The sequence below is a fragment of the Mixophyes fleayi genome, chromosome 9 (genome assembly GCF_038048845.1).
Source record: "Mixophyes fleayi isolate aMixFle1 chromosome 9, aMixFle1.hap1, whole genome shotgun sequence".
Lineage (NCBI taxonomy): Eukaryota > Metazoa > Chordata > Amphibia > Anura > Limnodynastidae > Mixophyes > Mixophyes fleayi.
Genome location: NC_134410.1, coordinates 24,481,082 through 24,508,667, shown reverse-complemented (window position 1 = coordinate 24,508,667; position 27,586 = coordinate 24,481,082). Strand labels below are relative to the sequence as shown.

The window sequence follows — 27,586 nt, the reverse complement described above, 5'->3', positions numbered from 1 at the left end:
ACTTTAAAATCCAACCTACCACTTCTTTAGTATGATCCCTTTCATTATAATAAACTTTTCGATTTCTCTTCTAAAGCACTGATTATTTCCAACTAATTTAGTTCTTAAATGAATCATGCTTGTGAGACTGATTTTAATATATGTAACCCTTTGTACCTTTGAATAGTTTTATTACATAGGTGCATATAATGCATGTACCTGCAGCAAATGCACCTGGATGATACATGGGAAGATAACTCCCAATTACTGACACCTCCTGGGCACCAAATTCCTTTTCAGTAAAGGAGAGGTTGTGCAGCCACCTACAAACCAATGAATGTCACCATAAATGGGCCTTCTACGCTTTTTAAATCTCACTGAATATATTGAATGGATCTATATCACATGTCTCTGAAATAAACATTTATACTGATACAGATGATAATTTGAATGGATTTAAAGCACAGAGTCTGGTTTTACTGACACAGGTGTTTACTCTATACTTTACTTTCAGTTCAGATTAATGTTATATTAGGATATGATAGTTTCTCAGGTTTACTCAAAAACACCAGGGACCTGATTCATTAAGAAACTTAAATTAAGAAGTTTCTTATTTCAGTCTCGTGGACAAAACCATGTTACAATGCAAGGGGTGCAAATTAGTTTTCTGTTTTGCACATAAGTTAAATACTGATTATTTTTTCATGTAGCACACAAATACTTGATAGCTTATTTGTACACTGAAATTTAAAGTTGATATTTGTGTGCTACATGAAAAACAGTCAGTATTTAACTTATGTGCAAAACAGAAAACTAATTTGCACCCCTTGCATTGTACCTTGGTTTTGTCCAGGAGACTTAAATAAGAAACTTCTTAATTTAAGATCCTTAATGAATCAAGCCCCAGGACTGGATTATACAATTAATGCTGTTCTCACAGTTTCTGCTTCCAGAGGGTGTTTTTCACAATGATGTTTCTCATCACAGATACTTTGTCTTCATAGATAACTTTCTTTACATATATTTCTATTATCGGATGCTTTTTCTCATAAATGCTGATCTCCACTAATACAGCTGTTTACATATACAACCCCTAATAGAGCACTCACAATTATATATATATCTTGCTTCTCACAGATCTGTCTCCATTATTTTCTCCTCCTCACATCGGCCTGTCTCCCCTCTCCCTCACCCTGGTGTCCAAAAAAACCATTATCACTTCTCTCTCCACTGTAACAGACACACTCACTCGTCAGTTCCGGCACAAGATGCAACACCCGCAAATGCGCAATTTATTTCCAGCCACCAGGGACTCTGGGATATGTAGTTCCAGCCGGTGCCAGCTTCCATATTTATTTTTATTCTCTGCTCGGTGGTGGATGTTACATATTGCATCACAATAACTTTCTTTTTGCTTAGTTACACTTTAACGATGAAAGGTTTTGGATACCTGCTGAAAATGCCATGAATCCCTCGTTCTTCTTGAACAGTCCATTTTGGTCCAAAAAGTGTGTGGGATCAAATGAAGTGGGGTTCTTAAACTTTGTTGGGTCATACTGGGATGTGCATATCAGGGGCATGATGTTCAGACCCTAAAATAAAAGAGTATGAAAATATATTTCAGACAGTGAAGATATAAGTAAAGCTTAATAAAACAATTTGGGTGTAAGAATGGCATTTCATATAGAGGTGCGTTTGACAACACAACCTCCCCCCTTGTGACAGGGAACTATTGTGTGTTGTTGGGAGGACAAAGCTCCTTCAATTATCTAATACATAGTCTGTGGTATCTTACTTTCCTCCTTTCCCATCCTCACATAATGACACTGCCAATGCCACCATCAGCTCTATCCTCAATAATATAATCCCAGAGGGCCTGAGTCATTAAGAAACATATCTCTGTTTTTGTGCATATCGTACACAATTCCCTTCTGCGCATGCCCAGAAGAGAATTCGGCCACCGAGGACACTCAGCCATCAAGGAAAGCAGGTCCACCGCATATGCCAATGCAAATGACAGTTACGATGGTCTACGATTTTGGGGCGTGAATGGGGTGTGCCAATACTCGATGCACAACGTGGGTGTGCCAAACTCAAGTGAATGCAGCCAAGTCGGAATGAAGCTCTCTGTCTGTGAAAGTTTCTTGTTTTTCTGCCATATCTCTTGCACCAGGTAAGAGGGTAGTCTAAGTCCTGAGTCAGTATCGTATTCATGCTATAACGTGTCTGCAATGAGAAGCAACTGTAAAAATGTATTTTATGTACGGTAGACATTAAGGACAGCCTAACCCTAATGTTTATCAATGTAAAACAAAAATTATAAAATGTATTTTTTTATACAATTTCCATTTCTAATCATAAATGACTATATTATTGACAGGTAACATTAATTGATTATATATTTTTTTTCTGTGGATACTTTTGAGATTTCATATTCCACATACGTCTTGTCCGCATCCTGCAGTGTCTGGTCTAGTACAGCAGAGTGATCCTACACTCATGGTCAATACTAGGGATGTGCACCGGCGACTTTTGAGGTCTCGTGTTTTGTGTTTTGGATCCGGATTTTCGTTATTTTTGAGGTTCGGATTTGTCTCGCAAAACACTTGACGAAAGGTCTCGGTTCGGATTTAAGGTATTGGATTCGGATTTTTTTTTAAAAAAACATAAAAAGTTTAAAAAGCAAGTTTTTGGGCTTATTTTCACTCCTAGGCTATTATTAACCTCAATAACATTCAATAACAAGCATTTCCACTAATTTACAGTGTATTCTGAACACCTCACAATATAGTTATTAGTCCAAAACGTTGCAAAAAGGTATCTTTCTGGACTGCGTAGAGGAGTGGGTCACCACAATATCTTAAAAACCCTGAACTTTTATGATTCGCACCAATAATTGTACCTGGACTGCGTAGAGGAGTGGGTCACCACAATATATTAAAAACCCTGAACTTTTATGAATCGCACCAATAAATGTACCTGGACTGCGTAGAGGAGTGGGTCACCACAATATCTTAAAAACCCTGAACTTTTATGAATCGCACCAATAAATGTACCTGGACTGCGTAGAGGAGTGGGTCACCACAATATCTTAAAAACCCTGAACTTTTATGAATCGCACCAATAAATGTACCTGGACTGCGTAGAGGAGTGGGTCACCACAATATATTAAAAACCCTGAACTTTTATGAATCGCACCAATAAATGTACCTGGACTGCGTAGAGGAGTGGGTCACCACAATATCTTAAAAACCCTGAACTTTTATGAATCGCACCAATAAATGTACCTGGACTGCGTAGAGGAGTGGGTCACCACAATATCTTAAAAACCCTGAACTTTTATGAATCGCACCAATAAATGTACCTGGACTGCGTAGAGGAGTGGGTCACCACAATATCTTAAAAACCCTGAACTTTTATGAATCGCACCAATAAATGTACCTGGACTGCGTAGAGGAGTGGGTCACCACAATATATTAAAAACCCTGAACTTTTATGAATCGCACCAATAAATGTACCTGGACTGCGTAGAGGAGTGGGTCACCACAATATCTTAAAAACCCTGAACTTTTATGAATCGCACCAATAAATGTACCTGGACTGCGTAGAGGAGTGGGTCACCACAATATCTTAAAAACCCTGAACTTTTATGAATCGCACCAATAAATGTACCTGGACTGCGTAGAGGAGTGGGTCACCACAATATATATAATAAGAAAACCATCAACTTGTTTGATTCGCACCAATAAATGTACCTGGACTGCGTAGAGGAGTGGGCACTGGGCACCACAATAAAATATATAAAAAACCTTTAACAGGTCTGCATTACACTACACATACGGCTGCTCCTCCATCCTCTCCATCATATACATGTTGGAGTTTTAGCGTGTGACAACCTCTTGTTTTTGATAATGTCAGTGCATTTTGAATATTTTTCAATTTGCCCCACACCACTGAATGTACTTTATCTATGATACGCATCTATCTATCTTGACTGCGTAGTGTGGTGGCCCCGGTACACAATTTGGTACCGAGGCCACAATATAATTAAAAAACCCTCCACGTGTCAGAATTCCACCAAACAAGTATCTGGACTGCGTAGTGGGGTGGCCCCGGTACCCAACTTGATACCGGGCCACAATAAAATAAATACACCCTCCACGTGTCAGAATTCCACCAAACAAGTATCTGGACTGCGTAGTGGGGTGGCCCCGGTACCCAACTTGATACCGGGGCCACAATAAAATAAATACACCCTCCACGTGTCAGAATTCCACCAAACAAGTATCTGGACTGCGTAGTGGGGTGGCCCCGGTACCCAACTTGATACCGGGGCCACAATACCTCCTCCAAACATGCTACAGACAATTCGTCATTGAGATCCCATTAAGTATGTTAAAGACAGACAGGGTCCAAGTGTTATTAGTTGACTTTGTAAAGAAAAAAACTGTCCCTGTTGCACATAGTCGTGCAATGAAGACTTACTTTTTCATTTAAAGGCACGATCTTTCAAGTGTAGTGTTTGTAAGTCTAAGTCATATTATACTTTTGGTAAAATTGGTTTTTTTTGTTCCTCTTTATGTTAATTAATTAGTAATAGAATTAAAGTAGGAAATAGAATTAAATAGAATTAAAGTAGGAAATAGAGTGGTATAGAGTTGTAGTGTGGTATAGATAGAGTGGTCCACACAATATAATAATAAAACCCTCAACTGGTCTGAATTCCACCAAACAAGTATCTTGACTGCGTAGTGTGGTGGCCCCGGTACACAATTTGGTACCGAGGCCACAATATAATTTAAAAACCCTCCACGTGTCGGAATTCCACCAAACAAGTATCTGGACTGCATAGTGGGGTGGCCCCGGTACCCAATTTGATACCGGGGCCACAATACCTCCTCAAAACATGCTCCAGACAATTCGTCATTGACAGACCCCAGACAGACAGGGTCGTAGTGTTATTGTTTGACTTTGTAAACCCAAAAAAATGTCCCTGTTGCACTTGCACATAGTCGTGCAATGAAGACTGACTTTTTCATTTAAAGGCACGATCTTTCAAGTGTAGTGTTTGTAAGTCTAAGTCATATTATACTTTTGGTAAAATTGTTTTTTTTTGTTCCTCTTTATGGTAATTAATTAGTAATAGAATTAAAGTAGGAAATAGAATTAAATAGAATTAAAGTAGGAAATAGAGTGGTATAGAGTTGTAGTGTGGTATAGATAGAGTGGTCCACACAATATAATAATAAAACCCTCAACTGGTCTGAATTCCACCAAACAAGTATCTTGACTGCGTAGTGTGGTGGCCCCGGTACACAATTTGGTACCGAGGCCACAATATAATTTAAAAACCCTTCACGTGTCGGAATTCCACCAAACAAGTATCTGGACTGCATAGTGGGGTGGCCCCGGTACCCAATTTGATACCGGGGCCACATTACCTCCTCCAATTTCCAAGTGTAGTGTTTATAACATCTTAACACTACACTAATTCTAGCACGTCAAAACCTCTTGTTTTAAATAATGACAGGGCATTTAACTTTTGATTTAATTTATTGAATTTGTTGGCATTTTCTTTTACTTTTTGAACATGGCAAACGACTGTTGAATGGTCACATAATGCCAAAAAAAAAGGTGCAAGATGGAATTGTCCTTGGGCCCTCCCACCCACCCTTATGTTGTTGAAATAGGACATGCACACTTTAACAAACCAATCATTTCAGCGACAGGGCCTACCAAACAACTGTGGCTGAAATGATTGGTTTGTTTGGGCCCCCACACCAATAAAACAATTCATCTCTCCCTGTACAAACTAAACAGGCTCTACTGAGGAAAGATGTCGTCCTTATCCTCAACCTCTGATTCCTCTCCCCCTACAGTGTGTACTTCCTCCTCCTCACACATTATCAATTCGTCCCCGCTGGACTCCACAACCACAGTCCCTCTGTACTGTCTGGAGGGCAGTGCTGTACTTCATTGAGGAATTGATTATTCATTTTTATAAACATCATTTTTTCAACGTTGTGAGGAAGCAACCTCCTTCGCCGCTCACTGACCAGGTTCCCCGCTGCACTAAAAACTCTTTCCGAGTACACACTGGAGGGGGGACAACTCAGTTAAAAAATAGAGCCAGTTTGTACAGGGGCTTCCAAACTGCCTTTTGGAGTTCTACCACGTCACTACCTCTAGTTAATTTAGATTGCAAGGCTTGTAAATATAAATACTTTGAAGATAAAAAAAAGCAGGCTGCACAGACTGTGGAGCTAGAAAGTGAAATTAAATGGACCACGTTACTTTGGTGGCTATCTATGCCCCCCCCCCCCCGCCCTACACTTGTAGTTGAATATAAATAAAGCAGCCTGCATAGACTGTAGAACTAGCAATTCAAATATACAAAGAAATGGACAAAGGCAGTTTGGTATCTGTCTGCATCAGATCCCCTCTCCACTAGGAGTAAAACAGAAAACTTTTCAGCCGTTATATAATCTAGAATATAAATAGAAATTGAGAAATGCAATTTGGTATCTGTCTGCATCATAATCATCAACATCCTCCTCAGCGCCAGCTACATCAATATCCTCCTCCCAGTGCACAACATTCACACCTTCATTAGCCAAATCTGTAACTGGACTGTGGGTGATCCTTCCAGCATATGCAGAGGGCGTGCTGCAAATGCTGGATGGAGTCACCTCTTCCCGTACAGTGATGGGAAGGTCAGGGTTCACAACCAACAACACCCTTGGACTCGCCTTGGGGATTTGTGATGTCATCTGTTTAGAAGGCAGAGTTCTTTGCTGTTTTGTTGTTGTTGCTGACAGCATAACTCTCTTAAATTTTTTGTAGGGGGGGGGAGAAGGGCTTTGATCCTTGGGTGAAGTTGGACCACTAGTCATGAACACGGGACAGGGCCTAAGCCGTTCCTTGCCACTACTTGTCGTAATTGGCATATTGCCAACTTTACGTTTCTCCTCAGATGATTTTAAGTTTCTTTTTTTGCTGTTTTTTGAGAACTTGGGCTTTTTGGATTTTACATGCCCTGTACTAGGAGATTGGGCATCGTGCTTGCCAGACGACGTTGATGGCATTTCATCGTCTATGTCATGACTAGTGGCAGCAGCTTCAGCATTAGGAGGAAGTGGGTCTTGATCTTTCCCTACTTTATCCTCCAAATTTTTGCTCTCCATTATATGTAGCACAAGATACTGCAGAATGTGTGAACTTGGTAATATTGCAGTACCAATGGACTTATAATGCTGGATTGGTTTTGCAAATTTGGTTATTATTATATATATTTTTTTTTTTTAATTTTTTATTATTTTTTACTTTTTTTTTATTTTTTAAAAACTTGGGAATAATGGGGAAATAACTTTGCCCTTAGAAGCACAGAGCACAGGACACAGCACCACTGGACTGAACAGGACACGGCACAGGACCCAGCAGCACTACGGAACTCAGCAGGACAGAGCACAGGACACAGCACCACTGGACTGATACTGCAGAATGTGTAAACTTTGTAATATTGCAGTACCACTGGACTTTTACTGCTGAATGTGTGAACTTGGTAATATTGCAGTACCAATGGGCTTATACTGCAGGATTGGTTGTGAAAATTTTGTGGTAATTAAAAAATATTAAAGTAGTTTTTGGTATTTTTTAAAAAAACTTTTTTTTATTTTTTTAAACACAGGGGAATATTGGGGAAATAACTATGCCCTTAGAAGCACAGAGCACAGGACACAGCACCACTGGACTGAACAGGACACAGCACAGGACCCAGCAGCACCACTGACCTCAGAAGGACAGAGCACAGCACACAGCACCACTGGACTGATACTGCAGAACACAGCACAGCACAGCACAGCACAGCACAGCACAGCACAGAACTAAACAGCACAGAACTAAACAGCACAGAACTAAACAGCACAGAACTAAACAGCACAGAGGACCACCTAACACACCCTCCCTCTACCCTGATCAATGCCCGAGTGAAGATGGCGGCGACTAGCGGGGAATTTATAGGATCCGAGTATCGCGAGATCCGACAACGGGATTATGAGTCAGAGCCTCAGTTTCACTTTTGAATTTGGCGCCAATACCCGGATCTGTCTCGGATCCGACTCGGATCCGCAACGTTCGGGTGGGCTCGGATTTCAGAAATCCGAGCGCGCTCATCCCTAGTCAATACCACACATATCTTGAGATCCGTTCCTTGCTGACTCCGGGAGTATGCAGAGCCGATTGAGAACAACTGCACGATGCGCTCAGTATGTGTGTCTGACTCAGGCCCAGAACGTACAGGTCACTGCCTCATACAAGATCAGCACTCTCATCCTAGTTATACTTTAAAAGCACTGGAATGTTATATCCATTTATATGCAGTTGTAACACCTTTTTATTTCTCCTTACTTAGGTAAATACAAGTTATTCTGAGTGTCATATTCTCAGATCTCTCATGGGAAAATACACATCTCTATTCTGTTGACTAACAATAGGATAAGGAATATGAGAACTAATGTATTCAAGTAAATAAACTTGCATGGAATTTAACAATAATTCTGAGAATTAAGTTCAATTCTCTTTTCATATCTATATTATATGCAATTATTATCAGACCACAGCAAAAAAGAAAGAAGCTGAATATATTTTTGCACCTGCTTGGTGATCTAATTAGTCATTTTTGTACCATAGCACAAGAGACAATAGCTGACTGAGTGCTGTACTGCCCTGTCTTCGTGTACAAGCAAGGTTGCAACTAATGTCTGTCCAAACCTCAGATGCTAAGGATCATTTATGAAAAATGCAGACCTACATTGCTTCAGTTTTTGTGTCCGTGCCACCTTCGTTATTTTAAACTTTCACTATTTCTCCTAAAATTGGACGCTGATGATTAAATTAAGAGCTTTTATCTCTTAAGTTAATCATGAGTGTTAGGGGACATTGTGACTTTCGTTATTACAGATGTCAGTTTTTGTATTTTAAGGTTTTTTTTAACATTGCCAAAGTGCGCCAACAAATACGCTTTTCCATAACAATATAACGGAAAGGAATGCAGACCTTATCATCCACTACAGTTTGTTCCCCTGCAGACACAGCAGTCTTGGGGGTATATTTTCTAAGCTGCGGGTTTGAAAAAGTGGAGATGGTGCCTATGGAAACCAATCAGATTCTAGCTGTCATTTTCTAGAATGCACTAAATAAATGACAGCTAGAATCTGATTGGTTGCTATAGGCAACATCGGCATTTTTTCAAACCCGCAGTTTAGTAAATCTAGCCCTTGGCTTCTTAATTTATGCACTTTCCTGTGAAAATGGGTGTCTTTGTGCAATCATGGTTGCGTGATATCACAAAAACACATGTTGCTGATTTAGGGAAGTAGGTATATACTATATATTTATCCAAATTCGCCTCCTCTAATTTCAGTTAAATTCTACAATATAAATCTGAAAGGAAAAATGCTGAACACTAAAAAACAAGCTTGGCATATATTTGTCCTTGACTGTGTCCTAACTCTTGTGCACATAAAACTTTGTGTCTCTTTGACGACATAGCAATACAGACTGTAAACTCACAAACCTGCTATACTTCATGATTATATCTTTAGTTTAAAGCACATCAGAGTTTTATTGACAAATGGAATTATCCCATTACAACTCTTAATTGGGTGTGACATGGATATATGTAGAACAAAATGTTCTAGCAGTGTTCTCATTTAAAATCTTTTGTTTGTGTGCTAAAAGTATGTTACATAAAGTAGTTTCTTTGGCACGAGTTGTAAGATTTATAAACACTCAAATGTCTTAAAGAAGTTAAAAGTTTGCTCAGTAATGTCACAATGTTTATATGGGAAAAAACCTTCTTTGCATGTTGAAAAAAATGGCACAATCTCCATAATTAGCAGACTGTATGTGCTTTTCATCTGCACCTCTACTGGGCAAACTGGGGGGGGACATTTTTTATTTCAGGCTTTGTGAAGCCTGTACATATAGATGTAAACAATTACCCAAGATGCCTTTAATTTAGAACTCTGATACTGCACTCACTAGCTACTCATAGTTCTCTTCCTTAGAAGAATTGGAGGGGTACAAGAATAGAGCAGGAAAGGAGGAAGGTAGCGATCAAATGGACAGGAGTTTTCCCTGCAAGTAATCAGTGTTCTTATTGTTTAACCAGTTATATACTCGATCGTAAATAGGTACCTCGGGCAAGTCGTAACCACGAAATTTAATATCCCTTGTTACAGTGTGTGGAACACTCATGGGGACTATGTCTGCATATCTCTGGATCTCATAGATGACAGCTTCAGTATAGGGCATCTTGCTTCTATCGTCCATGCATGGGCTTCGGTCCCGGCCAATCACTCGATCTATTTCCCCTTGAACTTTCTCTGATGAAAACATTAGTTTAGTATTCTCAAACGCATGCATGAATCATTTGCGATAACTTCAGCCATACTTTAAATTTGAGAGTTGGATTCTTCAATGAGTGAGATTCTGCATCATAACTGTACCCGTCCTTAATCAATTTTGACATAAAATATGAACCTTACTTTTATGTTTCTTGTCTTATTTGTCTTAAGTGCATACAATTTAGGACAATTTAGCGGAGCCATATAAGGCATAGATTCAAATATATGTTGGATACTAAGGAAGCAGCTAGGGCATGATGGTTATTTTAGATACTACAAATATGATACATTACCTGTCACTTCTGGGTGCTTCAGCATAATTAGGAAACCATATCTCAGAGTAGACCCGACAGTCTCAGTACCAGCGAAAAAAACATTAACTGTAGTTTTCAACATCGTCTCATAGTTGAAGTGTGAATTTGGGTTTTTCTTCTCCTACAAAGTAAGTGATTTTAAGGTTACTTGTACCTGGCCATGTATTCTTCAGTTGTGTTCCATTCATAAAAGAAACATTTATCTTGTGAGAGTGAACATTTGTTTGACAGTGAATAGTTTTACGACACCGCCATTACTTACTTATCTAACAGAAAAGTATTTAGTTTTCAACCCATTTAACTTGATATACAAAATTAATTTTTAACTCCAGACTCCTCAACATCTATTATAGCTGTTCTTCTGAGGGTGAATTATACATATTTACTGAGCACTTTACTGTGCTGATCTTGCAGCCAAAGAGTGCACTCTTGTATCGTCTGGTAAATAAAACAAAGGAGCTAAACACATACCTGCTCAATTTTTATAAGAAAACAGTCAACGAAATCACGTGGGTTGTTTGGGTCAAGCGTCTCTTTGTTCAGTCTGAGCCTCTTGGCCACAAAAGCTCCAAGTTTGACATAGTTTTTGTAAATCTGTCTATGAGGGCCTGGAATATGCTTCATGATTTTTGGAAAAACAAACAGAAGCTGTGGGAAAAAGACAATTGATAAGCTAAACACTGTTGACCACACCCTCAACACTTCACAATTGCTGCTAATGACTCAATCTTTGATCTAACCTGTCCCCAGGTGGAGCTCATTAAGTGCCAGCTGTTGTTGATCAGATAGAGCAAAGTCATAAACTCTTCATCTCTATAGTCAAATCGGTCTCCAAACACCAGAGAACAGATTATATTAGAGCCAGCGGAACTGAAGCCGAAAGTTGGGTCTAAGGGCTTTCCTGCCAAAAAATAAAGTGAACTTGTGAATTGGTTTACATAGGACAGACCCTTGATTTTCTATCCATATATTTCTTCTTGAATTTATTTGATGGGGAGGATGATTTGTGATTTGGTGATTTGATTTGTCAAGTGGCAGCCAAATTGCATTTCCAGTCAAGATTATCACTTCCGCAGATTATTTATTAAACTTGATAAATTAAAAATAATACATTAATTCCTTTAGTTTTGTACATTTAGCTGTTTGGATGTCAATTGTAATTGAGGTTGATAGCCTCACTGAAACAATGAAAAGGGTTAGGGAGACTTCTGGGAAAGCAATTTTGATGTTAAGTACTTCAGTCAAAGCTTTTACCCACTATGCACTCAGAGCATGACCCGGACAAGTACTGAGACAGAATACAATTTAGTCCTTCAGTGCAGTGTAATCAGAAGCAACTGTAAAAATATTTTTTATGTTCAGTAGATATTAAGATTATTCTAATAAATGTATTTCATGGGGGAAACAATATATAAAAATATGACTTTAACTGTTTTGACATTTATGCTTATATTATTAACAGGTAACATTCATTGAATAGGTTGTTATTTTCTGTGCGTTCTTTTGCGAATGTATATGCCACATAGATATGAGACGTTTCCTGCAGTGTCTTGTGTAGAAGAGCAGAGCAGACCTACACCCGAATTCATCAGCACACGTGTCTTCAGATCCATTCTTTGTTGAATTTGGGAGTATGCAGAGCCGATTTTCATGCGCTTTAAAAAAAACGCAAATTGCGCTTAGTATGCGCGCCTTGATGAATCACGCCCAACAAGTTTTGAACACTGAAAATGTTTCAATAATGTTAAATAGAGTTTTAGAGGTCCCTTCAAATCTATTTGTAAATCATACATAGTCTTTGTTACCCCCGTGTAGAAGATACCTTCACTTTTTCTGAACTCGGCTATCAAATACTGGGCCTCTTCTTTCACCCTCTCCTCCAAACTTCGCTTCCCCATGCCAAAGTTCTTCAGAGTAGTAATAGCAAAACGGCGTAGTTGCTTCCATCTTTCTCCTGTCCCATACACAATACCTGGACAGAGCAAGTTAGTTAGACACTGTTGAATAGGAAAAAATAATTGGAAAATTGTGTGGATAATTTGTTTTGTCAATGCAATTTACTTTGCCATAGCTGTTGTGTTACATGAATTATGTAATTTTCTTACCAGGAGAATTGAGCAACATCTGAAGTTTTCATACTGGTGAAAATGTGATTTAAATAAAAAAAAAATTGGTCTAAGACAAAATTCTATGATTAAAAAAAGAGATAAGTAAAATCAGTTTATTTGTTATGTGGTTTAAAAACAATCAGATTCTAGCTGTCATTTTGTAGAAGGTAGTAAATAAATGAAAGCTAGAATCCGATTGGTTGCTATAGGCAACATCCCCACTTTTTCAAACCCGCAGCTTAGTAAATCTAGCCCATATGTCTCTTTTGATTCATGATGAAGGATGCTGTGAGACTGACAGTGAAATATGTTCAATCTTTTGGAACTATTTCATGGAGAAGAAAAAGCTAATATTCCACATATTCTTTATACAGTGATTAAACTGCTGTTATTAGGATAAAGTGTACATCCAGTACCATATTGAAAATCTTTTCACAATAGACATTTAAAGTACTTACCATTTCCTTTGCTGTACATCTGGACAGCTGGGAAATCCCCCCTCCCGCTAAATTCCTCAGCATGGTCAATAAGTGCCTCCTTCAGTGCCTGGTAACCGCAGAGCACGACGGTAGGGCGAGACCCCAAGTAGAAAGTGTACATAGGACCATACTTTTTGCTGAGCTTTTAAAGTTAACAAAAAGATAATTATAAATTTAGAATATATATCATCATTACAGTAGTAAGGATGCAATTATTATCTTAAACATACATATAACAATTATTTTTATGCATGTGAAGAGGTCAGGGGATCTACTAACTCTACTATTACTGCCATCCACTACTGTGACAATGTATTTTGGCATTTGAACACTTCTGGTGGAAGAATAAGGTGAGAGACAGATGTTGTATTTAGGAGCATCAACTAGTAGCCTACCAGATCATCAGAAAGTTAACACCAGCATAGAGTGTTTCATAAGATGAATTGCCCTCTAACCACCAGGAAAGGAAGCCCTCACATCATAAGGGGACATAGCTTGGAGAGGCTTCTATCTCAGTGCCATGAATTGCTATGAAAACAGGAGAACCCTAGTTGAACAAACTGTTAAAATAAGTTAAAAAAACACTCACCAAACTAAATATAGCCAACCACCCCTCATTTTATATCCTCAGCGCAGATGCCGCTGTGCAACTGTGCAAACGCCAGGATAGGAGAAATACTACATCTCCCAGCAAGCTTCACTGCATCTGGGGCGATGCCATAGGAGAAATTAAGCTGGCCCAGTGTATATGCCCGCTGAAAGGGTGAGAAAAAGGTGCTAAAAAAAGGGTGTTGGAGTCAGAGTCTATGGTGCAAGATATGAGAGAGAAGTGTTTGAAGACAGAGGAGTTAAGGGAGGAAGATAAAACAGAGCTGAAGCATTGGGAGACAGCAACATAGCAGTGAGAGAGAGAGAGAGAGAGAGAGAGAGAGAGAGAGAGATACTGTGAAAGAGAAAGAACATGAGCCTAAAGCTACCATTTGGGACAGAGTAGAAAACAGCAGCCATTGAAGGAGAGTTCAAACAAGGAGCTTTGGAGTGGAGGAACTCCACATAACTATAGCTAGTTATACTACTTATTTGCTGGTGGAGTGAGTTACTATTTTGATAGTGAAGAGATTACAGTGTGGGGAGTCCTGAAGACATGGTTTTATGTTGTGCCCTTTTGCTAGTGTTGGACTGATATATATTTTTCAAGGGCAATAGAGATTAGGGAGACAGGGTGGTTAGATTTGAGTGACTGAGTTTGACCGGCTGCAAATTATATAGATGTTTGCTGAGCTAACAAATTGCTACTGCTGTCAGAAGTTGTAGAACTACAAGAAAAATAAAGCTGCAGAACAGACAGTAGTAAATTAACTACCCACCATTTTGTGGGAATAAAATTTAGCCCATGAGGAGCAGACATTTTGAGATTACTAATAAAGTTGTGCTGTTTGCTATAGAAATCTGTAGCTTAATTTATTCACGAGCCAAGTGATTTATCCTGTTACCTGCTGTGTGTGATTACAAATCATTTGTTCAAGTGACTGTGTACAAGTTGCATATCTTCACAAAATGTTAGTGTTCAACTGTGCTATTTTTTTTAGGGAAAAGTGATAACTGGATCAACAGAGACATAAGAGTTCTTTATTCAAAGGCACCTGTGTGATGTACTGTGTCCAACTCAAGGATTATCTGCCTAGTGTAGGCATATACATAGTCCATGAAGGATCATAGGGCACCACTATGCACCAACAAGAGAACTAAAATCATTATTGTGCCTTTACATGTGAACTATGTAAAATACTGTGAAATTATTGCATAACATGTCTAAAAAGTTAAATCACGAAGGGAAGTACTGCTGCAGGCAGAGTATATTCAATCCATTTTCCTGTTATTCCTAGTGAAATGCAATATAACACCAGGCAGCTAGCTAGAGTAATTAGAGTGCCAGAGGTTCCCCATTTATAGGCACTAAGTGAGAGGTAAAGGTAGTAGTGCAATGACATTTTTAGAGTTGCTATACAAACAGTTAGCTAATGTTCAAATAACCATTCCAATTATCATTGTATGTTGAATTGTTTGATGCCCTGCCTTTGTTTCATTTTAAAAGTATATTTTGCTATAAAACATAGAAAAGTGGTTGCTGCCTATCCTCATGGAACAAATGCGCTAGGATGGCTTCTACACCATACTTATGCCCAGCTAAAGTGATTTTTATGTTTGGAGTCATAGTTATATTAGTGGGCAATGGGTCCCCTAAGTCTTCTCTTGGTGATCGTGGTCCCCAGAAGAGAAGCCATGTGTCAAAATTTGGGTGGAGCCACTGAATAAGAAAGGTGAGAGAAAATCTTACACCCACTCCATTTACATACATCAGTTCCTAGATGATCCTGGAAAAGGGTTGTCACATACAATGTGTAGGACAGAATATTTTTGCTCAGATAAAGATAAAAAAAAATTCTCAAGTTTTATTTAACTGTACAGTAATGTTTTTTTAATGGAAGATCCAACACGTGAAGATACTGCGCTAACAAACTTAACCGTTATCTATTAACAGTTATCTATATAGAGTCTACATATTACATAGCGATTTACAGAGACTATTTAATCAGTCACATCAGTGGAGTTTACAATCTATATTCCCTACCACATGGACACATATACACTTGGGTTAATTTTGTCAGAAGCCAATTAACCCACCAATATATTTTTGGAGTGTGGGAGGAAATGGGAGTACCTGGCGGAAACCCATGCAAACAAGATTCAGGGCCTCATTTAGAGTTGGACGCAAAGTCCGTTTCAGGTGCATTCTGCACATTTCCACTGACGAGCATGCGCAGTAATCAGCAGTTCCATCTGCTTTTCAAAAGCAGTGTACACTTGCGACAGCTTGCGCCTCAGTACGAGGGAAAGTCCGGAACACGGAGTTATGTAGGCGTGACCATGAAAAATTTAGATACTATGGCCGTCTACCCGCAAAAAATACCCTAGTCGGATCAAGGCACAGGTGGAACACACGTCAAAAAAGACAGAAAAGGTGCAGCAGGAATTAGGTGGCGCAAGTACTTAGCTAGCTGTGGGAACTGGTCGCAGCTTGGTAGGGTATTGCGAGTGGGACGCAACTGGGGTTGCATGTCACTTGTAATACCCTACCAAGCTGCGGCACACTCCCACTCCTGCTCTTTCGTGTACGTCTTAGACACACATTGCATCCGACTCTAAATGAGGCCCTCAATCTCCACACAGATAGGGCCCAGATTGGAATCAAAGCCATGGCCAAAGTGCGAAGAGACAGCAATGATAACCATGTTGCCACTTTTCCACCATGCTATCCAAATAAACTAATGTGGTCTATTGTAGTTATTTTACTTGAACTTTGGAGTGCTTTTAAATTTTTCCAGAATTATGCACATTCCAGATTTTTGTACAAAGTTTCCCAGTTCATTGAAAAATATAAAAAGAGAATTTGAATATACCTCAACCTAATCCTAATACTATTTTTGACATAGCTTCTACATTACTCCAAATCCTATATTTAAATGTACATCTATTATTAATTTAGCCTGCGCTCTAGTTCAAGACTAACCAAAAGCCCCAATAATTAACAGAGCGCTGATTTTGCTCATGAAATGCTAAAAATGTAGAAAACACACTGAGCAGTTTGTAGCAGTGAAAACATTTTTACTCTCAAGTAAACTTGACACGTTTGTTTTGGATACAGTCAAAAGTTTACAAAGTACATTGGAGGGACCACTGATAGGATCTTTGCCTTAGACTTACTATTGTGTTATAGTGGCCCTTGCAGTGACATATTTATATGTGTGATTTTGTGAGGATAGGGATGTTTTTGGCAGGGGCAGTGACTTGATGAGAGTAAAGAAGGCGAGTGTACGAAGCCCCAAATTGAGACATTTATAATAAAAGGAACAGTGTTAAACAGCACTCACAGTAGTGAGGCAATGGTCAAACTTTTATCTGAGAATTTTGGTGCCCAAGATATTTGAATCACGTCTTTTAGAGGCCTGTTGGAGGAGCTAATTGAACTATATAGAGATAGATTTGGCTAGCTCTTCTCTGATGATTGACTTGATGCTTAGCCAATAACTTAAATAGCATTTTAGACTTATTCTATGTGCTACGGTACATTTCTTTAGCTTCATTAAACTGTTGTAGACTCCTATCTGAGAGATGCTTTGTGCATAATTTATAGCTTGAAAGCTACATACAAATATTCCACCATTTTTCATGATAATACATTTTCCCTTCGGTGTCCTTCTTGGACAATAAAACAATGTTCGAGAGTATAATCTTATTCACTGATTGGAAGCTAACATTAAAGGTGAATGCTGTGATTGTATTTCTGTTAAGAAACAGTAGTATTGTTTAAGATAATCCCCAGGCACCCTGTTTAATTTCCTGTACATAATGTCCACATAATGTCTTGTCTAAACTCCAAGTTAAATGCAAGTGAGTCATGACCTCAGGAAATATGTTACTAATCTGGATGTATATTGATTCACTGGCTCACATCAAGGGCAGTTCATTCCATGACATTTACACACACAAGCCTGGTTCTATACTTACAGACACACTATATAACATGACCTGTTTACATAAAGGTTAGGTCCAGAACAGACATCACAGTACACCACAAATAAAGAGCCTATTGCTTAGTGCACTGTATGCACACAACTCTACTACACTGTATAAACACAGCACAAATCTAGTGTAGACACTGCTGCCCTATGACATCTATACATATAGTGCAGGTTTACTACTATATGATGGCATGTAGATACCCAGCTTCAGTACACACATTACTACACCATGTGGATACTAGATTAAATACATCATTACATGTCTACACAAAGCTCATGACCAGTACATACAATATTGCTCCATGAGAATATTCTAATGGATTACACATATGTTTATGTATATGTAAATTTAGTCACTCTGTAGCCTCTCTGTGAGTTTCTTTTTGTCTACATTTATTCATCTTTGCATTTTTGCCATTCCAGTTAGGATTTATTATTTAACTTTATTACTTCTAAACGAGAATTGTTTTTAAATGTGGACCACTGCTTGTGTATATGTTTTATACCTGTTCAAACATATTTCTGTATTACTTTCATTTTTTGTTACATCTGAATGAACAATATTCTACACCCCACTAAGCCTGTCTGCTGGCTTATCTTGGGGTCTACATTTTAGGACCCACTAATGGGTACATTATAAGAATTTTTGTTGAGGCACAATTCTAAGTCCTAGCAAAATGAATCAAATACATTCATATCAGGGTTTGTATGCAACTATTCAGATCTGAGAAGACCTCTGTCCAACTCACCTCAACCAAGGACTTGATGAGGTCATTCATCTTGACTTGATGCATGTTCCCTATAAATGGAAGTGGAGTGGGACCTGGGGGTAGCTTTCCTCTCAGCTTCCATCGAGACAGAAGCAGTATGGTGGTGACGAGAATGATGAGTACAAGAGTAAGAATTCCGCTGAGGTCCATTGTGAACCAGAGAAAAGCTGGCAGAGTGCATAGACAGAGGACTAAATACCCTGATTCCAGGAAATTTTATGACTGTAATATAACCTGAGCATTTCACTACTGGTGTTCAGCAAATATCTTTCACAGTTACAAATGTTATTGGTTCATTGAGCTTGGTATAATGCCATGGTTCTGCAGTGTATCCTCAACTGACAGTGACTATAGTTCACATAAATAAGCTTAAGCAACAACTTGACTTGCTTGCCAGCAAAAGTTTTATGTATACTTTAGACTTCATCATCATCATCATCATCATTATTGTTTATTTGTAGTATACCACAATACTCCAAAGCACTGAATAGGGAGGGAAACATAAATAGAGAACACAACGGGAGTTTACATTGTTGATAAAAAGGTGCAGATATGAAAATAAAGTGTAGGGAGAATAAACAGTAGAACTAGCCCTACTCTTTAAAACCCACAATTTAGAGGAGAGCAGCAATTCTGGGAGGAGCTAGTGGAATTAGAGAGGATATTAGGACAGTATTAGGTTTTACCCAGTGAGAGTATTATCAGTAGAAGGTTGTACCCAGTGAATTTGAAATCAGATGGGAGTTGGATAGGCTTAAGTAATGAGGTAGAATTAGAGAAAACATTTGAAAGTTTGGACATTTTAATTCTCATTTTCTCATTTTGTGACAATGGGGAGGACCAAGATGTGTTTAATTGTTTAAAGTCATTTGAACATGCACTCCAAATGGACTGGCTATCACTTTCCATCATGCCTCAACCTTCGTCTTCTTACTCTGTGTAGAGGAGATGTCAGGTGCAGTGCTGTGATGTTGCAGCCATCTGCTTTGCTGTTTCATTGATCAGCTGGGAGTGTGGTACTGTGACATCACTACACAGCTTTTTGCTCCTATGGATAGTGGACAATGGGCAGTAGCCAGTAGCATGATATATGTGAGCACTGCTATCCCTCAGCTATGCTTGAGACAAGGTAAGAAGAGGCAAAGTAGGAGAAAAATAAATTGCGCTATAGTGGCTAAAATAGTTGATGAATTTCAGGGTTGAGTGAGGGGGGAATCTAAGAGGACATGAGCGAGTAATGGTTTGAGATCTGTGAGGGGGGGGGTGTTCCTGAGGGCTTTCTAGGTGAGGGTCAGTAGTTTGAATTGGATTGTGGAGGCTATGGGGAGCCTATGTAGATATTGACAAAGTGGGCATTTATAATATAGAGGTGTGAGGAGGATCAAAGTTCAGGAGGTTACAGCAGTCAAGGAAAGAGATAATGAAACAATGTATAAGGGTTTTGAGTGGGTCAGAAAGGGCAGTTTTCTGGCAAAATTTTGAAAGAGGGGGCAACATAAAAATATAGTGGCTCATTTAGAATTCAACAAACATAACATAATTGTTTGTGAATAAAATATGAATGTCCATTTGCGCATTCACACAAAAGATTTTTGAGTAGCATTTCTTTAAATTGGCAATAGGTAGGGGTGGGCAACAGTAGGTTAACTACAGTAAGTGCCTATTCAAATAATGGCAACACAAGTATACACACTTGTTACCTTTGACATACACCTGGCATAAATGCTACTGTTTTGAGCTGGACACATCTTGAACATTTGAATAAACTTATGCTAGTACATAATTTTTTTTTAACCTGCGCCTTTTCCTATGTATGTTCGGAGCACAAATGCATCCACCTCTAAATTAGCCCCATAATATGAAACTTATATGACAATCTATGGGGTGTTTGTCATATAGTATATGTTGAGGTGTGTTTTACCTTTATTTGGTCGTCAGAGGAGATCTATAAACTTGAAAGTTTATAAATAGACACAAATATCAGCTTTAAATTTCAGTGTACAAATAATACCACTTTCATACTGCCGCCCCGGCAATATCCCGGGTTGTTAACCCGGGATATTGCCGGGGCACAGGGCAGTATAGATAAGAAGATTCCCGGGTCGGGCGGGTTCATACTGCACCTGCCCGACCCGGGTTTTAGAAAAAAAAAAGTGTAAAAAAATGTTTTAATTAAAAAAAAATACATAACAAATGTTTACTTAACTTATTTTCAGCCAGCGGTGTCTCCGGTGCGTTGCCGGCTGTCAGGGGGACCTCTGGGTACTAAAATGATGTCATTTATAGTCCATTAGAAATGACATCATTTTAGTACCCAGAGGTCCCCCTGACAGCCAGCAACGCACCGGAGACACCACTGGCTGAAAATAAGTTAAGTTAACATTTGTTATGTATTTTTTATTAATTAAAATAATTTTTTTACACTTTGCCATTTTTATTTTTACAGTATGAATGGTGAGACCCGGGAATTACACGGGTTGCACCATTCATACTGCAGGCGAGCGGGGTCCAACCCGGGAATTACCCCTCACAAAATCCCGGGTCTAAGTCCCAGAATTTTAGACCCGGGATTTTGTGGTTGGACTATTCATACTGCACCAAGACCCGGGTTTTTCAGCGTGCCTCTGCAAAATCCCGGGTTTTTGGTGCAGTATGAATGGGGTATTAGCTATCAATTATTTGTGTGCTACATGAAAAAACAGTCAGTATTTAACTTATGTGCAAAACAGAAAACTAGTTTGCACCCCTTGCATTGTAACATGGTTTTGTCCAGGAGACTGAAATAAGAAGTTTCTCAAGTTAAGTTCCTTAATGAATCAGGCCCCTGTTCTTTATATGGATATGGGTGTGTTTGCTATAATCCTGCTTAAACCTTTCTGAGAAGTATACACCCTGATTTAATTGCTTTCTCAAAACGGGTGTTTGGTGAATGTTTTAACAGAATTTCACTATTGTCTTTTTTGTTTCCTTTTGTTTTCTATGATTTCACATTAACTGGAGAAAACCACTTTATGGACCGTTGGAATAATGTAAAGATTTTTGAGACTGATTATAATGTTTATACTATCAGCATGTTTTCTAACCAAGAGATTTATAAGTCTGTATTAGGGACACATTTCTCATTCATCTAATATATGTTTATGATAAACAAGCGCCTGTTATGAGAGTTTTATATGTACAGTAACAATGGTAACAATCTACTCCACCTTGCTCTTGTAATACACCCAAAGCTACTTCACAAGTTTAGATTTCTCAGATTATCCAAACAGGATTATGGATCCATATAACAAGGGGAAAGAGATGAAAATATCTTGCATAATACCCTTAAATAAAATAGTAAAATAATAAAATAAATCAAATGAACTCACATTTGAGCACATCAAACATGATTATTCCAATAATAAACTGTAGTATCCAAAATCAATTAGCAGTAACTCATACCAGAAACAGCAAAGGAAGGCAAGTTTAAATGTCTTTTATGTGTCGGGTAAAACGACAACTGTCTTCCGTTTCGACAGATGTTATTAGATTGTGGTGTTTGAGAAAATGTATAATTCCTTTTCATCTTTCAAGTTTCGATCTTTCTTGTATGTTAGTGTTAATTGTGCAGTTTGTTTATTTGAGGTCTGTATTGGGCATCACGGTGGCTTAGTGGTTAGCACTTCTGCTCATGCAGTCGCAGGGTCTTCTGATGACTCTTCCAAGGATTCTGGCCGCTCTGCCTCATAGTTACCCCTAGATACGAGCATAGGGTCTGCATAGGGCATCCACTTTTGGCAGATATGCAAAGTCCCAAACCTATGGAGTCCTATCAAATCATGTCACAGCCTCTACCTGGGACAGAAGGGCAGTTTCTAGTCACCAAGACACACAAATTTCCAAATCCAAAATCACAGGTTATATTTCCCTCAATATTTATACAGTGGTGTGGATAAAGGAAGGCTGACTGAGGATGGTAGTCAGGCTATGATAGGTGGAGAGGTGATTAGATCTATACCCAGGTGTCCTCCCCCACAGTGGTTGGGGACCATCAATTCCCTGTGGAGAGGATGCCGATGAGTATAATACTTGTTACTGGTGGAACAATGACATTGTTGGCAAAACATGATAAGCTCAATAACATTACACATGCATACAGTATGCTAACCATTTAAGACATCTCTTCCTCTTCTATCTCTAACTTACTAACAATCCTCCTGGCAATATTTAAGAATATTCTGTCTTATTCTACTAGAGATACAATAGCATGTGTTAACCAAACGCACTGGAGTAACAAATGATAATAAAATCTGTAAAGCAGCGAGAATGCAAAAGTTTGTACCAGGCAGATGGAATGGTAGATTGTGAGGGTTGCGTGAGTTTAATCGCAAAAGTCCCACAACCCCATTTATGTGGCCTCACAGCTTAGTATAGAAAAGGACTGTAAGTTACATAGCTAGTGTTAAGATTGTATTGTGTGGTGGAGTTGGGCTATTTTAATTATATTATTCGCACATTTATATTTATGCCTTTCTAAAGTTATTAATGTATTAACTGTTACATTAAGTATATTTAATTTTTTTAACCTCTCATTATCTATGCGCAAATATATGCCTATTATACCCTATCACTGTTGTTTTTTATTCTAACTTATTTATGTAATGGCCATTTTTGGCTATTTGTGTCCACTGGTTATATAATATCAACTTACAGCTACCACTGTTGATTATTTTAACTGTCAATAAATAAATACACAGTGGTAGTTTTTCGGCAGCAAATTTGAATGTGCTCATTGTTATAAGGTCTGTGTTGGTACATGGGGTCTCTCCAAGTCATCTACATCAGAGAGCAGATAAAGAAAACTTGGGTGGAGGCACTGCATCTTGAGAAGTGTGTGTAAGAGACCCACACAAAAGCATACAACACACCGTAAATCTCATACTCATCCACGTGAGGGGGTGCTACAAATATAATATGAAGTCCCTGAGAGTCTAAAAGAGTTGTTGAAATAAATGCAAGTTTATTTCCTTGTTGTCAGAAACAAGACCACAAAAGAGAAAACAGGTTCAAATCAGCAACATAGTTTAAATACAGCTTCTCTTCTGCAGTTTAAGGATAAACATAAATACAGCTTTATCTTCAACAACGAAAAAAAGGAACTTTTATTTATTAAGAACAACCATCTTACCACACAAGGGTGCATTTTTACTTCTGCAGCTCCTCAGATCTGTAGCTTGTATCTGGGATTAAGGTAGCTAGCTCCTGTTCAGCCTACTTATCTTTTAAACTGCCCAGTTTACAGAAATAGCTGTAAGACCCAAAAGGGAATGACAGGAAAGCAGGTGCACATTGAGATATGCAAAAGCCAGTAGAGCAGGAGTCTTTTAAATTGACCGGGTTCAAATAACAGCATGATCTTGAGAAGCAGGAAGCCCTCTGCTACATCCCTGTTCCTCCACAAAATAACTTTTGCAACTTAGTTCATATCTGCTATTTACATTTTAGGATAGCACTAAATGTATAAAGTAGTAGGGGGGGAATAAAATGGATTTTCTTTTAATACTTGTGCATGTTTTTCCCTATATAATGGCAATAAAATGCAAAAATTAAATCTATACAAAATGTGCTTGTATGTAATAAAACAATTATTCCCCCCAAAACCGGCACATTGCCAATAGGGAAAATTGGTTATCTATAAATATTTAATAGACTATTTATTTTAAACCTTGAGCCACCAGAAACTTTGATGGGATTTTCTGACAAGTCATCTGGTGTGACAAAATATAATTAGATTAAAATAAGGAGAATTTAACATAAATTTAATTTTTGCAGATGCAAACAAGTTTTCCTTATTATAATCCTTTTTAGTTACGGGAGGATGAGTCATATTTGTTCCACTCATCTCATATTCAACACAGTTCTCCAGTGATTGGATTTAAGTTCTCCGTGGACAAAGGACTGTATTAACCTGTAAGGGAGGTAAACAGTCAGCTGACGATTATGTAAGCTGGTATCGAGTGTGACGGATTTAGTTATTTTCGATAAATCCCAGTATAAATATGACTGATTAGCATTGTACTACTTTCAGTGTCGGAGAGTACAGTGTCAGAATGGAGATCTTTGGAGGAACCACTGTTTTACTTATAGCCTGTGTTGTCTTCCTTCTTTTAAGTATAACAATATCTAGGAAACTGAAGCGCAACAGCAAGCTGCCCCCAGGACCTCCTCCACTGCCCATCCTAGGCAACATTCTGCAACTCAATGGCAAAGAGGTCTTTAAATCACTTAATGAGGTATGTTTTTATCCAGTGATAATTTATGGTGTCAATAATAAGTTGCATTGATAAAGTTATACGAATTTAGGAGTTTAAGTGGCATTTTTGGAAGACAATAGGGTTCACTTACTAATATGTCATGTATTTGCACAAGTAGCTCTTCACCATAGCAACTAATCAGCATTTCGTTTGTATCTGCCTAGTGCGAGTTAGATAACCAAGCAAAGTGTATGATTTGTTGCTATGGTTTGTTGTAAACTGTATCTTCATAAAATGCAACTTTAGCAAATAAGCCCTACTATAAATATCTATACAACATATCCACAAGAGGAACAGTGAAGATAAAAGTGACATGTGTGTCACATACATTATCTTATATCCATCACAGTAGTGTATGTTATTGAATTAATGAACACACTTGTTATTGGTGACGCAAAAACAGAATGCAAAGATTAGATGACAGAAGGCATTACTGTTTTGAAATATATTCCATCCTAACATCACAATTTAATATTCATGACACATCTGTATAAACAATGAGTCCTGGGGGTAAATGTATTAATCTCCGGGTTCTTCAACACTCGCGAGTTCGGCGTCTTCGGCATTTAATTTTAAAGCAGCGCTGCCTTGTAAAGGGCCCTCTACAGGGCAGCGCCGCTTTAAATTTAAACACCGAAGACGCCGAACTCGCGGGTGTTGAAGAACCCGGAGATTAATACATTTACCCCCTGATGTCATTACTTTTCATTTGTAAGCTCTGATGCTATTATTTCGGTGTTATTTAGAATACTTGTTTAAAGTGCAGTATGTTGGAATTTATGAGATAGGGTAAGTCTATATATATAATACACTACATACTATATATTGTTATGGATTTTAGAAGTCACCAAAGAGTTATATTACCTGTACAAAATCAATATAGTTTTTATTAGCTAGGAAGCTGCCAGAAGGGAGGACTTACCTTGTGTGCACTTCTGAGACAGTGGTGAGCAGCATGAGGAAAGTATTCGTGTAGTGTTCTATATATAAGGAGAAGTATCACATAATATTATTATATATCATTTCCAAACAGAGCAAACAGTCTATTAGACATTATTCCTTTTTCAACTTAAGTGTTGTTGTGTGCAGTATTTGCGTGAAATAACTTTGTGTATAATTAGAAACAGAGAAACAGACCTTACACATTGAGAACAAATTTTTAGTCGACCACATTTTTTTTAATGATTATACTGTTTAGAGATGTTAATTTATTTTATAATATACATCTTTTTATATGTGTTTTGATGTGACTTTATATTGCACATCTGCTTGTCCGTATACTGCAGTCTGTTCTATGTGTCTAGGCGAGGCAAGTACAGTTTAGGCAGAGTGTACTTACACCCAGATTCAAATCGAAACGCATCTTGAGATCCGCTTGGATTTGAATAGCGTCAGAACTACACTCAAGTTCAATGTTCTTTTTTGAACTGCAATTTGTGTCTGATTTGAAATCAGTCCCTTAATAAGAAAGGAGATCTAGAGCAGGGGTCAGGAAACTTTTTTACCTTTTACTCCAAAATATATTTAGATACGCTGACGTTACCCCCTTGATTTGAAAGGAAGGAAATCATATATTATTAATTATTGGAATACAAAATTTTATTGAATCTATTCAAAATTTCTTTGAAAGTTTCAACTTCAAAACTTCAGGTTTTGGAGAAATGATGTTGCTTCATTTTTGATACGAGAGCATCAATATTGGGGCATTTTGATGTCAGAGCAATTTGGATACAGTCTTCAGCGTCCAATCGATTTCTCTGCTTTGTTTTTATGTTCGTTAGGGGGGTATTCAATTGTTAGCGTTAACAAAAAAAAACGAGCACTCAAAAAATCTTAGCGTTAATACGGTAATTACTCGCGGAATTTTAGCTCGCCGCTCCCTGAACTTCCGCGAGTAAACTACCGTATTAACGCTTTTCGCGCACAATATTACCGTATAAACAGTAATATTTTTGGAGCGCTCGTTTTTTTTTCGTTAACGCTAACAATTGAATACCCCCTTTAGAGTGAAAAATCCTTGTTCACAAAGGTAGGTTGTTGCAAAAGGCAGCAACTTTTTGACTGCCTCCTCATGTACAATTTTGATGCCTTTGCAGCTGTTGACATCCAAAAATATGACAGATCTGCTTTGTTTTCAAATGCAATACGAGCTTCATTATTGCATCGAAGCTCAAGAAGTGCCTCTGCCAACCCTTGAGGCTCTTCTGGTACAACAGCAATTTCACATTTAAAGGGGTCTACAATCCAACTGACAGCATGTGAATCGGCAGCATTACCCCTAGGAATTAAATTTTTACCCCATTTGGGGTAATTTACCCCTGTTCCCTGACCACTGATCTAGAGCATCTACATGTCATTTTCTTAATTTACATAAAAAAGATACAAAGTAACAATATCAAGGTAGGAACAGTGCATATCAATTCTGAGGAGGATCCAGAGATGGAGTTTCATTCTTCTGGGCCCCTCAACATTGGGCCCCATAACGGCCGTACCCTCTGCAGTGGCGGCAGTTCTGCCACTTAGTACTATTGAAGAGGAATCAAGACTAAACTACAAGATATGTGGTAAAGGAGCAGAGTCACCTTTGTTTAAACACTGCAATTACTGGGAAAGATCTCATAACTGATTGCATATCCACTGCATGGTCATAGGGA

The 27,586-nt window shown here is 38.3% G+C and overlaps 1 protein-coding gene across 1 annotated transcript in view; it reads right to left on the bottom strand.

The window, feature by feature from the left end:
- The window catches only part of LOC142101539 (uncharacterized), an 84,181-nt gene extending 65,306 nt beyond the window's left edge, over positions 1-18,875 (bottom strand). The window contains exons 1-8 of the mRNA XM_075185992.1: positions 18,619-18,875; positions 13,266-13,428; positions 12,522-12,671; positions 11,440-11,600; positions 11,171-11,347; positions 10,679-10,820; positions 10,177-10,364; positions 1,430-1,571 (exon numbers count right to left, since the gene is read on the bottom strand). Coding sequence (XP_075042093.1) covers positions 1,430-1,571; positions 10,177-10,364; positions 10,679-10,820; positions 11,171-11,347; positions 11,440-11,600; positions 12,522-12,671; positions 13,266-13,428; positions 18,619-18,789 — 1,294 coding nt within the window. The 5' untranslated portion in view covers positions 18,790-18,875. The remainder of the gene's footprint in view (positions 1-1,429; positions 1,572-10,176; positions 10,365-10,678; positions 10,821-11,170; positions 11,348-11,439; positions 11,601-12,521; positions 12,672-13,265; positions 13,429-18,618) is intronic.
- Between the last annotated feature and the right edge of the window lie 8,711 nt (positions 18,876-27,586).